We start from the raw sequence: 15,620 nt of genomic DNA, 5'->3' as shown, positions 1-15,620 counted from the left end.
AACAACAATTGTTCTTCCCTGCCAACTGGTGGACTGACCTAGCTCACCACCGGCACAGTCACACTCCCAGACCTATCAACGTCACCTGACTCGGCGGGGATACCACACTATCGGCCCGTCAGGCTCGGCGGCTAAACTAGTCGCGCGATTACGCAGCGCTCAAAAAGCAATCACTTAAACAGCCCAGCAGGTGCGTAGACTTGCGTTCGGCGGTCGAGCCAGCGGAAAAGCTTTGGGCCATTCGGCCGAATCACATGCGTGGGAAGGGCCACACAACAAAAACAACAAAGAGCCACAAGTGGTTGGGATGCAAACAGATGCAGACGTCGCCGTCGGCGGCGCAGCAGCGGCGCGGTCGGCGGCGACAGAGGCGCCAGTCAGCTGACCGGAGGCGCGTGCGGCGCCCAACAGCTGAGAGCCAGAAACGAAGAACTGAGAGCGGGAGAGCGGGAGCCCCAACGGATTTGTTTACTTGCCCCTGCGCAGGCGTGGCGCAGCTTTGGCCAGCTTGCAAAGCTCCGTCGCGGAGCTTAAAGCGCGAAAGTTGAGGGATTTCGGAGGACGCGAGATGACTTTTCAGTTGTCGAGCATCGCGCAGAGCGCCACGTTGTCCTTAGAAGCCCGGAAAAGCGAGGAAAAGCAGGGAAAGCGGCCTAGCCTGGCGTCGTGTTGAGCGGGCGTCGATAAGTAGGCAACACTGGCTCCTGCTGCCTGGCCACGGTGCGTATGGGTGATGTGATGCTGGGGGGCAGCGAAATCCGATAGGGAACGCTCGGTCTGGGCGAAAATTGTCAGAGAATCGAAATTAACAGAAACAACCCAAATTACGCTTTTCCCCCGCTCAAAACACCGAAAATTTCCAGTGAAAACAGTACAACAAAGGGGATAAAAGTTCGTCCTGCGTGCGTGTGATAAAAGTTCCCTCTGTGTGCGTGCGTCTGCGAGAGTGTGTGTGCGCGCAAAAAGAATAGAGAAAGCAAAGCATCCCGAAGGAGTGGCCCACAAAGTGTTTGCATAACTTAACTCGCGATATCCGCCCACCGCCCAACGCCCTTTGCCCACCGCCCGACAGCCAATAACTGGATTGAATGCCCCGAAATCAAGGCGAAGTCGGTTGTTGAAGAAATGGATGTGCAGGTCGTATGTCCCCGGTGGTGATGTAAAGAATGAGTTCAAGTCAAGTGCGTGAAAGTCCCAAAATCACTCCAGATAGTTTGCAGTGCGCCGTTTTGTGACTGAGGCGTGGTCGCGCTAATCGCCATCATGGATTCCGCCCAGACAGCCCAGTGTGTCCTGTACTCGGTCGTCGTTTGTGTCCTCCTCATAGTCGGCGGCTTCCTCATCTTTATCGTGAACCTATATGTCCTGGCCCCTGCCTTCGATGAAGTGGAGCCCCGCCGCATGCAGCACAATGCGACCACCAAAGCCGCGGACCCGGTTCACGACTACGAATACGGTTGAGCTAGAAGAAGCCAATTGTCCGTACCGCCTTAGATTTATCCTGGAATATATGCCCGTTTTCGTATATTTGTTAAAAGATGTAGATGTCTTCACTAGGACAGCTTTCATAAATTTTTTCATAGATACCACGTCCTTACTAATTTTAAAACCGTTGGGAAATAGAACTTTTAACAATTTGTTAGTACTGGTTGGACACGAGATAACTGCTTATATCAGTATCCCAAGTATTTTTATGTAGACTAAGTCTAGTGTATACTGAACACCCATAAAAGTATTAAGAAGCTAATTGACAATCCCTCTTCCTCAAAATTATTGCCTTCACAAGTCCCCTAGGAATTCTTCCAAAATCCCATAAGCAACTGGAATCTTCCGAGAAAGCGCTTTCCCTTTATCCGTCCTACCCAAATAGTTGCTCAAGCCCATCGAATTGTTGGGCATTAGGCACTTTGGCAACAATGGACCGAATGGGAAAATTCGACTCAGTGAGGCACGTCAGTGTGCAACGCTCCAACTCATGAACAGAAGGGCTCAGTCCCGCCCTGCCCCCACTTTTCCACAGCTCCGGAGGAGGTCCGCCTGTCATCAATCCGACGGATTGGGACCCAGTGGGGCGAGTCGGAATACGTACATCTGTTTGGCAATTCGTGTGTGAAAAATGTAAAAAATGCTTACGAAAATTGCCTGCGAGATGCTACAGCTTACACAGAAATATAAAATGCGAATGGGCAACAATGGGCCAGGGAAGTCGCAACACTTTAGCAAATTCGGCAGCTGCCGGGCGGAGGACGGACATCCTCGACTTGGTTATTGGCTTAGATGGGTTTCCCGGCTAAGCCGCACACAAGGACGAACCACAATGGAGCAGCGACAAGGGGCAGCATGGGGCAGGGGCAGGGGCAAAAGGGATAAAGGTTAAAGCAACAGGGCGTGGATGTGGACGACTGAGGCGACAAAGTTCGGTTCAAAGTTTCGCGGCTTTTATTGAAGCTTTTGTGTGCGGTCGGCTCCTTGGGGAGTTGTCCTGTCTGCTGAATCGCACATAAAACAATTCCCGTTTACGGAGGGCAAATTAAATTATGCCAAATTGGCCGGGGGGAGACGTTACTCGGGCGTCCGCCCGCCCCGGCGACCTGATCGATATTGCCCCAATTGAGCTCTAACCGCTTTACGGCAGAGTCAAACAATCTGAACCCCTCCTGCGGTTGCACATTCATTGAAATCTATGGCTGCTAGTACCTGAGTCGCTGGAACTGAGCCCGAGTTCGAAAACCACTGCAAATATTTCAATAAAGCATCATCAAATGCGAGCCGCCGTCGAACCCGATGTTCTCATTGTTGTCAGCCTGTCAGTTTGAATTACACGAAAGACAAAGAGTGCCGCCCACCACCCAGTATTCCGCCCCCTGCTCGCCCACCATCACCATGCCCTGCCACACTCAATGGTGCTCCCAATCTGCAGTCCCCGCCCACGTTGCACCAACATTGAAAATTGAATAAAATGCTAGCCGTGGCACGTTTGCTATGTTAAATAGTTGAACGAAAACTGCCGAGGGAAATTCTCCGAGAGATCCCTTAAATTGCAATGCCCTTTCATTTTGCAGTGAGTACTAGCGAACTAACTCTATAGCTGGAGTTTGAATCCTTTAACTAAATGAATAATTTCGATATTAAGTTCAGAATCTTATCTTAACCGGTTTTATTGCTATGAAAACAGCGTATGTTAGATCATCTATATTAACTTTGTCAAACGGCCCACTTTGTGTTGTAAGCTATCCTCAGAACTTCCACTCAAAGTTCATTAACTGGCCCGTAATACATGCAAAAATGCGAATAGTGAACAATCACAAGTGTGAAATTCATAAGAAACCTTGTCGAAAGTGTGAGGCATGTCCGAATCGGTTATACCTAGTTGACATTATATTAATTGTTAGCTCAATTCGCTGAACGTGCATATCTGCATACGTACGTTTTCTTCTGGGAATTGTTTTAACCTCACAAGACAGAGAGAGTAACCGTGTTCCATGGGGAAATTCCGAGCGCTGCTCAGTCAGCTGCGCTCGAGGGTTTCTAGGCACCCAGAAACTGTTGAAGTCTAATCAACTATTTATAGGGATTAATGGAAAACGAGTGCAGATGGGAATGGGAAATGAAGCGAAAATCATTTAAAAAACGTGTTGCGTGAACCGTCCGAATGACAAACGTGCTGTTGGGCCTTTCAGCAATTCGACTACTAGTTGAGGTCTGGGCCCTGTCTAGCCCTGCTATTGAAAAGAAAAAGAGTCTCGGCCCACCTGAGCAAAAACATGCCTCAGACACTCAGATACTCTCGCACACACTGACACCCGACGAGAGCCCTCCTTCCTCGTTCAGTGCGCTTCATTGATAACACCCGACCTCCGGCGCACACACTCTCATTAATTGCAGCCAAGTGGGCTTGGGCCGGGCACTTGCACATCGCACGAGGGTGGGCGGGGCTCATACTTTATTTACAGCACGGGAATGTCGCTTACACAATTTGCCTATTTATGTTAATTGCTGGCGCCCCCAGGCGCCACACTTCCCTAGCCCCCCGAACTCCACACCAGCTGCTCAATTCAGCTGCAAGTTATGCACATGCTCATGGGCGGCATAAAAACATGAATAAAGATACGGTTGCGGTCAACAACGTATCGCTGGGCAATGGAGATACTTGGGTGATTTGTTGTTAATGTAATTGGTTTGTGGTTTTTTTTAAACACAAAATTCTGAGCTAAAACTATGCTACTTGATATGTGGCTGGTCAGAAGAATGTCGGTTTGCTCAAATAATAAAGATATAAAATCGTTTTCTAATTATTTAACTATTAAAAACTACCTTAAGTCTTAGAGTTAGCTATGTAGAATTGTTTGAACTATTTAATATTTAGCATTTTCATGACCACAGCTTAATGGGCTTATCTGTATTTGTGTATGTATTACCACAGTACAGAATAAAAACGATTTTAAGAGTGATACTTCAGCTCTTCAGACCAATAAAAGGACCATTAATGAACTCATTCTGTATATGTTTGTGAAAAAACAAATGTTTAAATCTGCTGATACTACATGTTCAATTTATTTCCCTTTCGTGCATTTAACACCAATTAAATTAATTTGAATAAAAAGGACTTTAATATGTACGTACATACATGTACATATACATATTTCCAAGAAGATAATACTTATCACAAGAAGTAAACGTTTAAAAAAAAATTTACCAACTGTGCAGTATAATAGACCTTTTTTCTACATAGTGGCCGATTTAATAAACTTATACTGAGCAACAAAAGTATAGACTCACTTTATTAAGTGTACTTATTCACCCTACCCCAATAATTGAGTTACCTATTAAACGATATTAAATAAATTGCTATTAATTATGTGCGCACAAGTTATTATTAGCTAAATATTATTAAGTATTTAGGTGCATTCTGTTATATGAAAAAATCCAATTTGGCGATGAAAGGTCATCTTTATTCCGAGCAATTAAATGGAAATCATCGCGTGCAGCAGGCTCAACACGTCCCTTTTTTGTCCGCCAATTTTCCCGTACACTGAGCACAACTCCCTGAAAAATGTGTGCAGGCAAAAAAGCTCCATCTGCTTCTTTCCTCTCTCGGGATCCCTCTTCTTGTGTCTCCCTCTATCTCACAGCACCTGCCCAGTCAACAATGTTGCGCTTAATTAAGCACGCGTCGGCCCTGTCAGCATCTCTCTCTCTCCGTCTGCAATCAAGATTTTTACACTGAGAGATATGTCGAGTGATTATAAGTAATTCATTCAAAATTCCTGATTATGGGAGTATCTGTTTTTGGACTTTAAAAGCTAACATTTTTTGCACACAACCTGGGAAATGCAAGCAAAAAAAAACGTATACAAAATAAAAACACTTTAAAATTAAGCACAATATACATACCCATTATGTTCTCATATTATGACTATACAATTCTAGAAAATATGTAGATATAAATATAAATATATGCAGATATAAATATACTAAACTAGCTGAATTTCTTTATATACTAAGCCTACATTTATTCTCTTGTTCTTGTTGTTAGCTTTTTTAAAAATATTTCTTTAAGTATTTACTGATATGTAGATCGAAAATTCACTTATCTCTGTGCGCACTTTCAAATCTATTTCCGCTAAGCAGATGTTCAATCCGTTTGACTTATGAGATACAGACGTGTATTTCAAACCCATTCCTTTTCTTTTTGTGTAGGAAGCAAACGATTGCAGAGTGGTTCGTTTTCGCCGCTGCCAATGCATTGTAATTGAATCGGAGAGGTTTTCTGGCGTTTTCGCTTTGATTTACTTTCAATTATTCAGCAAAGGCAAAAGCAAAAACGAACGAGCCGACACCGAGCGAGGGCGTGACTGCTAGATAATAGCTATCTGGGCAATTAGCCGGGGCCCAGGCGATAGGCTTATTGCCTTATGACCTACTTAAATCGGCGGCAAGCCCTTCGGGAAACCAGAAAAACCAGTGGAGTGCGCGAATGGCAACAGGTTGCTCGCCAGGTACTTACCGCAGAGAGCTGCTGGGACTGCGATTACGTATCCGAAAAATCCGAAAAACTGCTGGACTGGCCGGGCTATTGAATCATCAGCCGACAGCCGACGATCGTAAATCGAATTTGACTTTATATTTATTTTATTCAAATGCAAACACTAGGGGACACTCGAAAGAACTTAATATATTTTCACCTTGAGTGCGCGCACTTAGCCGCAGAAAAGAGAATAACAATAAGTGGGGACACGGCGAGGAAGAAGCAGAGGCAGAAACCGCACACGATAACAATAACAATAACAATGCCGAGGCAGCGGCACCGGCAGCGGCAGCGGCAGCGGCAGAGGCTGGCTTGTCAATAAGACGGAGCGGAGCAGAGCCGTAAAAACACGCGACAAACAATTCCGGTTAAGAGAAAGAGAGGCAAGACGCGAAACAACGTCAACAATTGGCTTTCCCGCCCCCGCGATCCCGTTAACGGCCCACCGGCGGCGCCGTCGCAGCGCAGCAGCAGCGAAAGGCAAACAAAACGCACAACCGATTGTCGATTTCTTCGCACTTTTCCAGGCACTTTTTCCACTTTTCCCACACGCCCACCGCACTCAGGCCAATAAATTTGCCATCATTTCGGCGATAAATTACCACTCGAAGCGTATGAAAATGCAATTTTCCAGGGCGCCGCGTCATGCACGACTCGCGTAGCGCTCCTCCGTCTCCCTCTCTCCAACGAAGTGCCAGCGCAGCGCAGATAAGGCGGACCGACGCGGAAAAACGCCAGCGAAAACACGTCCGACTGAAAGCGCGGCCGGGCAACAAGTGTAAGAAAGCCGCTGCCCATATGATCAGTTAGTGTTACCGCAGGAAATATACTAAAACGAATACTGAATAATCATCGGTGACTTGTCAGCTGACACGCGGGGCACTCCATACAGGAATTTTATGGAATTTGGCTTTTTCAGGAGTGACAGCTCAAATTAACATTTTTTTAAGTGACTCCTTGTTTCAGAATGCCTTACTCATTTGTGCTATGGGCTGTCACGTGAAATCACTTGTGCAATTGGAAATATTTTAATTTAAAAAAAAGTAAAAACATGTTTTCATGTAATTTAGAAGCAAAGAAGAGTAAAATTAGTATAATAAACAGTGCTACAATTTTATTTTTAACACATTGTGCGTTAAAGTAAACTAATAGAATACTTTTTAAATGAAAATGGTCACCCTGTTGATCTATCTGTTAAAAAATATTTTATTTTGCCCGATCTGGCATCATTGCCGGAATGAAGCAAAGCGCGCATTCAAAGTGCAGACCCATAGTCCTCAATTAAAAAGCACTTTTAAAAGTGAAACGATTTGATTTGTTTGCAATAGAACGAACACATCGCCGATCTGACTTTTTTTTGGTACAACGCTAAAAATATCATTCAATATTAGTGAAATATTACAACAAAATTACAAATTTTCGTTCCGTTTAAAATAAAAGAATCTATCGAACAATGGCTTAACTGCTTTTACAAGATACTTGATGGTTTTAATATTGGCTTTTCTCCTTCTGGGCTTGCAGAAAATGCTGAATGTTTGCCCGGGAAACCATTGAAATCACCGCACAAAGCACATCGTCGTTTACCTCCCCCAAAAACTATAGAGCTCTGCAATATGGCTGTGGTGGGTGGCATTGTTTATTGTTGGCCTTTGTTCGGGCTCGCCATTATTCTTCTGGCCGTACCCCCGCCGCCGATTGACGCCGCCCAGAGGCACACTGCCTCGGATAATCCGTCGACATACAATATTGGCGGCGTACTGAGCAATTCCGACAGCGAGGAGCACTTCAGCACAACAATAAAGGCAAGCGCGTTGGCTAACTAGATTCGCCATTATCCAAATGCTCTAACGATTACCCTTTCCGATTAACCCCCAGCACCTCAATTTCGATCAGCAATATGTGCCCCGCAAGGTCACCTACTACGACAAGACGATACGCATGGACAAGAACCCCATCAAGACGGTCTTTAATGTATGCGACAAGCTCATCGAGAACCGGGTAAGTCGGTGGCCAAATGCAATTACCTGCTCATTTCCGGGGCGTGAGCGTTCATCCCGGCCTGGTTCGCTTCATTTCAATAATTCAGGGAAATTATTCGGAAATGGGTTGATGACTAGCGGTAATCCGCCAGCAGATTCCAATATCCACCAGCTTCCACTTGGTCGACGCCAGGCTTCGGTTGCTCCTTGAATATACGCTTTATTGCGAAGGGACAAAATATTGTCTGCGATTGTATTTACAAACGTCTGCTGATAGTCACGACAAAATTTTACCATACTTATTCATTTTCGATTTTGAAAGTGTACTAACTTGTTTTCTTATAGAAGTATACTTCTTAAAAACATCAAACTTGTAACATCCACGAAATAACGTTTTTGTAACGCACTGTACTCACAACCAAAGGAATCAGCACTCACTCTTTTGAAGAACAAACTGGATTCTCACGCTATAAATTAGCAGCGTCATGCTCAAACAAAAAGGCCACAAAATCCCAATGACAAAGAGCCTTTCAGCACTCCAAAGTGCAATACACCCGCAGTATGGGACGTTGTTAAATTTTACTTTAAGCTGAAACACTTTTTTCAGCCAACTTCCGCTCAATTGGTTGGCCAACCACTTGGATTATCTTTGGATTTCATCAATCACACACCGTGCAATATTTCACATTTTTTACTGCGGGTGGCTGTCCGGGCCAGAGGCTCTCGCCCACTAGACCAGGTCCAAATCAATTCTATGCCTGTTTTGGGCGGCATTTGTCATCATTAATGTTAGGGCGAATTTATCATGTCAGGCCCCAAAATGCGCGTCCATCTCGAACCTTTCATTACCCAAAGGAAACAAATCAGCTGTCATTGACTTCATTGAATGCCAGGTCCTGAACAGTGCGTTTCGAAACTGTATGTTGTTCTCATTTCTGGTACTTATCGTCATTTGATACTAATTTTGAAGATAGTCTTTCTTGGGAACTCGGATGTTTTTATAATATATTTGGTTCATCCTTAGATGGATAGTCTTTTCGTCGAAACCATACATACTTAAAACTAGTATTACGAATTTGATGCTTACTTGAAATAAATGGCTTACATAAATGGCGGACGTTCTTTTGCTCAGCCAATTGAACGTCCCCTCGGCGCCATTTAGACTTTCGCCCTTTCTCTTTCCCGCCCACCCATCGCCAGAAGACCTCCCTTTGGCACCTTCCTTGCACTGCTCATTTCCACTGATTTGGCTTGTTCCCCGAATACCTTTTTGCCTTTCCCAGGTGTACGCCGTAGTCGTTTCGCATGAGCAAACCTCAGGTGATTTGTCGCCGGCGGCCGTGAGTTATACAAGCGGATTCTATTCAATTCCTGTCATTGGCATATCCTCGCGGGATGCGGCCTTCTCCGACAAGAACATCCACGTCTCCTTCCTGAGGACGGTGCCCCCCTACTACCACCAAGCGGATGTCTGGCTGGAGATGCTCAGCCACTTCGCCTACACGAAGGTAGGTCCGACACCACCCAGCTAATCCAACCCCCCAGCGATGCACCCGAATTTGACTTATTGACTTATTAAGTCGTTCCGTTATCTGCTCCGCTGGCGACAGGTAATCATCATCCACAGCTCCGACACGGATGGCAGGGCCATCCTGGGCCGCTTCCAGACCACATCCCAGACCTACTACGACGACGTGGATGTGCGCGCCACCGTGGAGCTGATTGTCGAGTTCGAGCCCAAGCTGGAGAGCTTCACGGAGCACCTCATAGACATGAAGACAGCCCAGTCCAGGGTCTACCTCATGTACGCCAGGTGAGTGCCCCGAATTTGCGTAAGTAATGCGTGCGTAATCTGGTCGGGAGGAGCAGGCTGGAGATATGTTCGGGGCTACGATAGTGACAGATGGAGATGATTTATTCTCCGTTCTCTACAAGCGTTGGGATAACTTTTGGTTTAGGTGCTTATGTATAAAATACGTGTGGTCAAAACACTTGTTCTGTAGTTCCAGGATCGAACTTTTAAGTTTAGTATCCACGTGCCATCTTCTCTAAACAAGTCGTTTTATAGTCTGTCAGTCGGCTACTGAAGAGCTGCAAGATGCATATTTAAATTGTTTTCTCCGGGTGACTGCTAAATTTGAATTCTTTGGCGTGACAGTCAATTGTCGTCAATTCTCGGTAAAGTGATTTTATGTTGTACTCCGTAAATTAGTTTCAATGGAAAAGCGTTATACACAAGATTACTGAGATTGAATTCCACCATGGACGTGGCTTTGACTCGCTAACTGGTCGTTTCTGCTTTCATCAAATGAAGGCAATGATGTTCTACATATGTCGATTATTACTACTATTAAGATACTTTTTATGTGGGCTCGTTGAATGGCTCAGCGCATGAAAAGTAGCTTTCATGAAGGAAAACAACCGGTACAACGTTGAGATGTAAATTTGTTCAACCAAATTTAAATATCCATATACATATATCATGGTAATAAATGTGAATTAAAGGGGCTGTGCCACAAGTTATAAATATTTAGGTCCTCTGGAATATTCCGTGCCACCTGTGTGATTCAAAATTCCCTAAGGAAATGGCAGAAAACACAACTCTGCCTATTTATGCATATAATTTCCCCCGCAGCACGGAGGACGCCCAAGTAATCTTCCGCGATGCCGGGGAGTACAACATGACCGGGGAGGGACACGTGTGGATTGTGACGGAGCAGGCGCTGTTCTCCAACAACACTCCGGACGGAGTGCTGGGCCTCCAGCTGGAGCACGCCCACAGCGACAAGGGGCACATTAGGGTAAGTGGGACTCCTCCGCATGGAATCTAAAACATGCATGGTGATGATGTGATTTGCTGGATCCCCCGACAGGACAGCGTTTATGTTTTGGCCTCCGCCATCAAGGAGATGATTTCCAACGAGACCATTGCCGAGGCTCCCAAGGATTGCGGCGACTCGGCTGTTAACTGGGAATCGGGTGAGTAATATTCCAGGAACTCTCAATTAATCACTAATAACTAATTATTGGCAGGCAAGCGGCTGTTCCAGTACCTCAAAAGCCGAAACATCACCGGCGAGACGGGACAGGTGGCCTTCGATGACAACGGAGATCGAATCTACGCCGGCTACGATGTGATCAACATTCGGGAGCAGCAGAAGAAGCATGTGGTTGGAAAGTTCAGTTACGATAGTGTAGGTTCTATAACAATGTTTTCCTGGTCTTAAGCTGAACCCAACATAACGATTGGGATAGTGGCACATCTTCATAGTTTTTAATGAACACTTATTTAAACTTTTCCAGATGCGAGCCAAGATGCGGATGAGGATCAACGATAGCGAGATCATTTGGCCGGGAAAGCAGCGTCGGAAGCCAGAGGGCATCATGATACCCACTCACCTGAAGCTGCTGACCATCGAGGAGAAGCCCTTCGTGTACGTGCGGCGCATGGGCGACGACGAGTTCCGCTGCGAGCCGGATGAGCGTCCGTGCCCGCTTTTCAACAATTCAGATGCCACTGGTGGGTAACCAACAAATCTCCACAGAAAAATATATTTGTATACGGTGCATTTAGTCCAAAGATTGGATTTATATTTAGTATATATGCAGTAACTTTTTTAACCTTTATATCGCTATCATTCGCTATCGCTAACATTTTATACGATTTGGGAATTCCTTATTAGTGGCTTTGAAATTCTTGAAAAAATTTGAATGATATCCTGTTATCGGGTTTTGTTCATTTTTCAAGTTAATATATATATTAATATATTTAATATTATTTATACATTAAATTAATATATTTACTATATTTCAAGTTAATATGTATATTTTGTATATTTATTGAATGCCTGGATAACTACCTTGCCTCCTCTCCTCCTCCAGCCAACGAGTTCTGCTGCCGCGGCTACTGCATCGACCTGCTGATCGAGCTCTCAAAGCGGATCAACTTCACCTACGACCTGGCCCTGTCGCCCGACGGCCAGTTCGGGCACTACATCCTGCGGAACAGCTCGGGGGCCATGACGCTGCGCAAGGAGTGGACGGGCCTCATCGGGGAGCTGGTCAACGAACGTGCCGAGTAAGCCATGCGGGAACGGGGGGGAACGCCATCCGTACCTACTAACCGGGGACTTCCCTTTAGCATGATCGTGGCACCACTAACCATCAATCCGGAGCGTGCCGAGTACATAGAATTCTCAAAACCATTTAAATACCAAGGCATTACAATACTCGAGAAGAAACCGTCACGATCGAGTACTCTCGTGTCTTTCTTGCAGCCGTTTAGTAACACGCTATGGATCTTGGTAATGGTGTCGGTCCATGTTGTGGCGCTCGTGCTGTACCTGCTGGACAGGTGAGTGAATCCGGAACCCCATCCACCCCCCAAAAGTCCTACCCAAGCGAAAGTTAGGCGGTGAAGAAGGGTTGCTGCATTGGACGGTTGAATGGCACCCCACCCAGCTAATCCCCGCCTGGAGTGGCCGAGAGTTCCGGACCCTATTAACCACCTAACCACTTTCCGATTTCCGAACTCAGATTCTCGCCGTTCGGACGCTTCAAGCTCTCGCACTCGGACAGCAACGAGGAGAAGGCGCTGAACCTCAGCTCCGCGGTGTGGTTCGCCTGGGGAGTCCTGCTGAACAGCGGGATCGGCGAGGGCACGCCCCGCAGCTTCTCCGCCCGAGTGCTGGGCATGGTCTGGGCAGGATTCGCGATGATCATTGTCGCCTCGTACACCGCCAACCTGGCCGCCTTCCTCGTGCTGGAGCGGCCCAAGACGAAGCTGAGCGGCATCAACGATGCCCGGCTGCGGAACACCATGGAGAACCTGACCTGCGCCACCGTCAAGGGCTCCTCCGTGGACATGTACTTCCGCCGCCAGGTGGAGCTGTCCAACATGTACCGCACCATGGAGGCCAACAACTACGCCACCGCCGAGCAGGCCATCCAGGATGTGAAGAAGGGGTAACGATTGCTTCAGGCCCGCGATCTTTCCGTAGCTCAGGGTAGCTTCGCATGCCATGGCACCAGATACTGTCCAGATCCAGATCCAGACTACAACTATACTACTACTACTACTTCTCACTCTCCAATACCACCTTCAATTCAATTCAGTCCACCTAACGCCACTGTCTCTCTCTTTCTCTGTCTCTGTCTCTCTATCTCTTGCTCTTCCTCTGTTTCGATCTATTAGATATGTTTTGTAATCGTTAGCGGTATCGTATCGTGTTCGTGTTGGTCTTGCCCCCGTATTATCCGCCCCTATGCCATCTTGTATTCCCACATCTTAGCATCTTCATGCCTTAAGCCCTTGCAGGAACTTCTATGAAGGCGATAAGAGCTAGAACCTTTTAAAAACTGGATTTATTCTAGACCATCTGTTACTCCGTCAGTAAGTCCGATAGTATTAAATCACACTCAAACGGAGACTTATTTATTTCCTTAATGCCTAACTACCTCTACCTTCCGAAGAACCTGCAAGGGTGAGGAAATAGTCGGTCTACCGATCCAATCAATCATTCTTGTTACTTGAACGTTTCTTCCTGATTGTTGTACCCCTTTCCTACTCGAAACTATAAAGACACCCTTATAACCTTTCATTCCCTGGATCTGCGATTATGTCCGCAGCAAGCTCATGGCCTTTATCTGGGACTCCTCTCGCCTGGAGTACGAGGCCTCCAAGGATTGCGAACTGGTCACTGCCGGAGAGCTGTTCGGGCGGAGTGGGTACGGAATTGGACTGCAGAAGGGCTCGCCCTGGACGGATGCAGTCACGCTGGCCATCTTGGAGTTCCACGAAAGTAGGAGGTGTTTCAAGGATCCTTAAGAGCACCTAATATCCCCTTTTCCCGCAGGCGGATTCATGGAGAAACTGGACAAACAGTGGATCTTTCACGGACATGTGCAGCAGAATTGCGAGCTCTTCGAGAAGACGCCCAACACTCTAGGGCTGAAGAACATGGCGGGGGTGTTCATACTGGTGGGTGTGGGCATTGCCGGCGGCGTGGGTCTGATCATCATCGAGGTCATCTACAAGAAGCACCAGGTGAAGAAGCAGAAGCGCCTGGACATTGCCCGACATGCGGCCGACAAGTGGAGGGGCACTATAGAGGTGAGATTGATTGATTCGGTATTGGGGTTTCTATGGATCTTAGTATTGTATGGTATGTCAGATTTCTGCTCAAAGCTAGCTTCCTTTCTTGCTTCCCATATATTTCGGTGTGCTAAATTGTTATCTGGCATTAAAAATTATCCACGGAATGAATGTGCTTGTTACTTATACACGAACCCCTTTGTACTCAAATTCCCCACAGAAACGAAAGACTATCCGTGCCTCCCTGGCGATGCAGCGCCAGTACAACGTGGGCCTGAACTCGACGCACGCCCCGGGCACCATCAGTCTGGCAGTGGACAAGCGCCGGTACCCTCGCCTGGGTCAGCGACTGGGACCGGAACGAGCCTGGCCAGGGGACGCCGCCGACGTGCTGCGCATCCGGCGGCCCTACGAACTGGGCAAGCCTGGCCAGAGTCCGAAAGTGATGGCCGCCAACCAGCCGGGAATGCCCATGCCCATGCTGGGCAAGACACGGCCCCAGCAAAGCGTCCTGCCACCCCGATATTCGCCCGGATACACCAGCGACGTGTCGCATCTGGTCGTTTAAGTTAACACTTTGCCAAAGCAGCTAGAATATAGGATTATTATCATTGCTCAACACAGCGGTTTGCTAGCCAGGAAGAGATCAATTGTTACCGCTGGATGGACGGGCCAGGACCGAAGCAGTATTCATATCATCCGAATCGACATTCGCGTAACTTTCCATTTCCAGACCGATGGTCCTGTGTCTGTTATATCAGAGCCTGGGAGCATTTGCCAAATTATTGGATAGCCTATTAAGTTTTTGTAGTTTTCGATGATTTTTAGAGGTGCTCGAGGTAGTTTCATTTTAATCTGATTTATCGCTTTCAATGTGCTTACTGTTTCCCATAACTACTATATCTCCGCCTTTGCTTTTTACTGCTTTTTAATAGAACTTGTAAGCAAAAAATACAAACGTAAATCAGTCGTTTCATGACCAGAAACATTTCCAGCAGCGACTTCCTCACGTTGGCCCAAAACACATAGTTCACCACAAAAACCCACCCATCGTTACAAGCTGTATACTAACTGTTCTCATCTAAACTAATCTTAAACCCGATTGTGGATCTGGCCATAAGTTAGCCTCAACTGAAAGCTCCGATCGCCTGTACAACTTATACAACCTTTATTTTCCCTTGAACTTTCTGAAGAAGCTTAAGGAAGATAAATTTGATCAATTGCAATAGTGGACCCATAAAACTAAGAGAGGGCGACCCCAAGAGAAGCAATGAATTAAACAAAAATAACTAAACTCGAAGAAGCTTAAAGGAATTTTAAAAGTAAAAAGGAATATATATACCAATATGTATACATATTGTATTTATAAGATTCAGTGTGAAAGTTAACAGCATAAATGTGAAGCATGAAAAACAAGATTCAAGAACAAACAATATTTAGTAGTGGAATTTGAATTTTAAATGTTTTTAATGTGTAAACCGTTTATGCAACTAAAATAAATATTTGAAACAAAGTTAAA

At 46.1% G+C, this 15,620-nt stretch overlaps 2 protein-coding genes across 5 annotated transcripts in view; one reads left to right on the top strand and one right to left on the bottom strand.

Annotated features, from left to right (window-relative positions):
• The window catches only part of LOC108023806 (inositol 1,4,5-trisphosphate receptor), a 23,076-nt gene extending 16,260 nt beyond the window's left edge, over positions 1-6,816 (bottom strand). The window contains exons 1-2 of one of the 4 annotated variants that reach the window (XM_050888646.1): positions 6,631-6,816; positions 6,008-6,199 (exon numbers count right to left, since the gene is read on the bottom strand). The gene's annotated coding sequence lies outside the window, so the exon portion shown is untranslated. Of the gene's footprint in view, positions 1-6,007 lie in introns of all 4 variants that reach the window. The other 3 variants (XM_050888647.1, XM_044095644.2, XM_044095645.2) reach the window with 3 other exon arrangements.
• On the top strand, positions 586-15,620 carry LOC108023808 (glutamate [NMDA] receptor subunit 1). Its single transcript, XM_017093448.3, has 15 exons — positions 586-720; positions 7,550-7,830; positions 7,904-8,026; positions 9,291-9,515; positions 9,618-9,820; positions 10,643-10,808; positions 10,881-10,986; positions 11,041-11,201; positions 11,311-11,527; positions 11,890-12,085; positions 12,149-12,361; positions 12,544-12,972; positions 13,636-13,808; positions 13,863-14,119; positions 14,322-15,620. The coding sequence occupies exons 2-15, from the start codon at positions 7,642-7,644 to the stop codon at positions 14,667-14,669; spliced, it is 3,006 nt and encodes a 1,001-aa protein (XP_016948937.1). The 5' UTR covers positions 586-720; positions 7,550-7,641; the 3' UTR covers positions 14,670-15,620.

The sequence above is a fragment of the Drosophila biarmipes genome, chromosome 3R (genome assembly GCF_025231255.1).
Source record: "Drosophila biarmipes strain raj3 chromosome 3R, RU_DBia_V1.1, whole genome shotgun sequence".
NCBI classification, from domain to species: domain Eukaryota; kingdom Metazoa; phylum Arthropoda; class Insecta; order Diptera; family Drosophilidae; genus Drosophila; species Drosophila biarmipes.
Note: the sequence above shows the minus strand (reverse complement) of the source record. Positions and strands in the feature narration are given on the sequence as shown.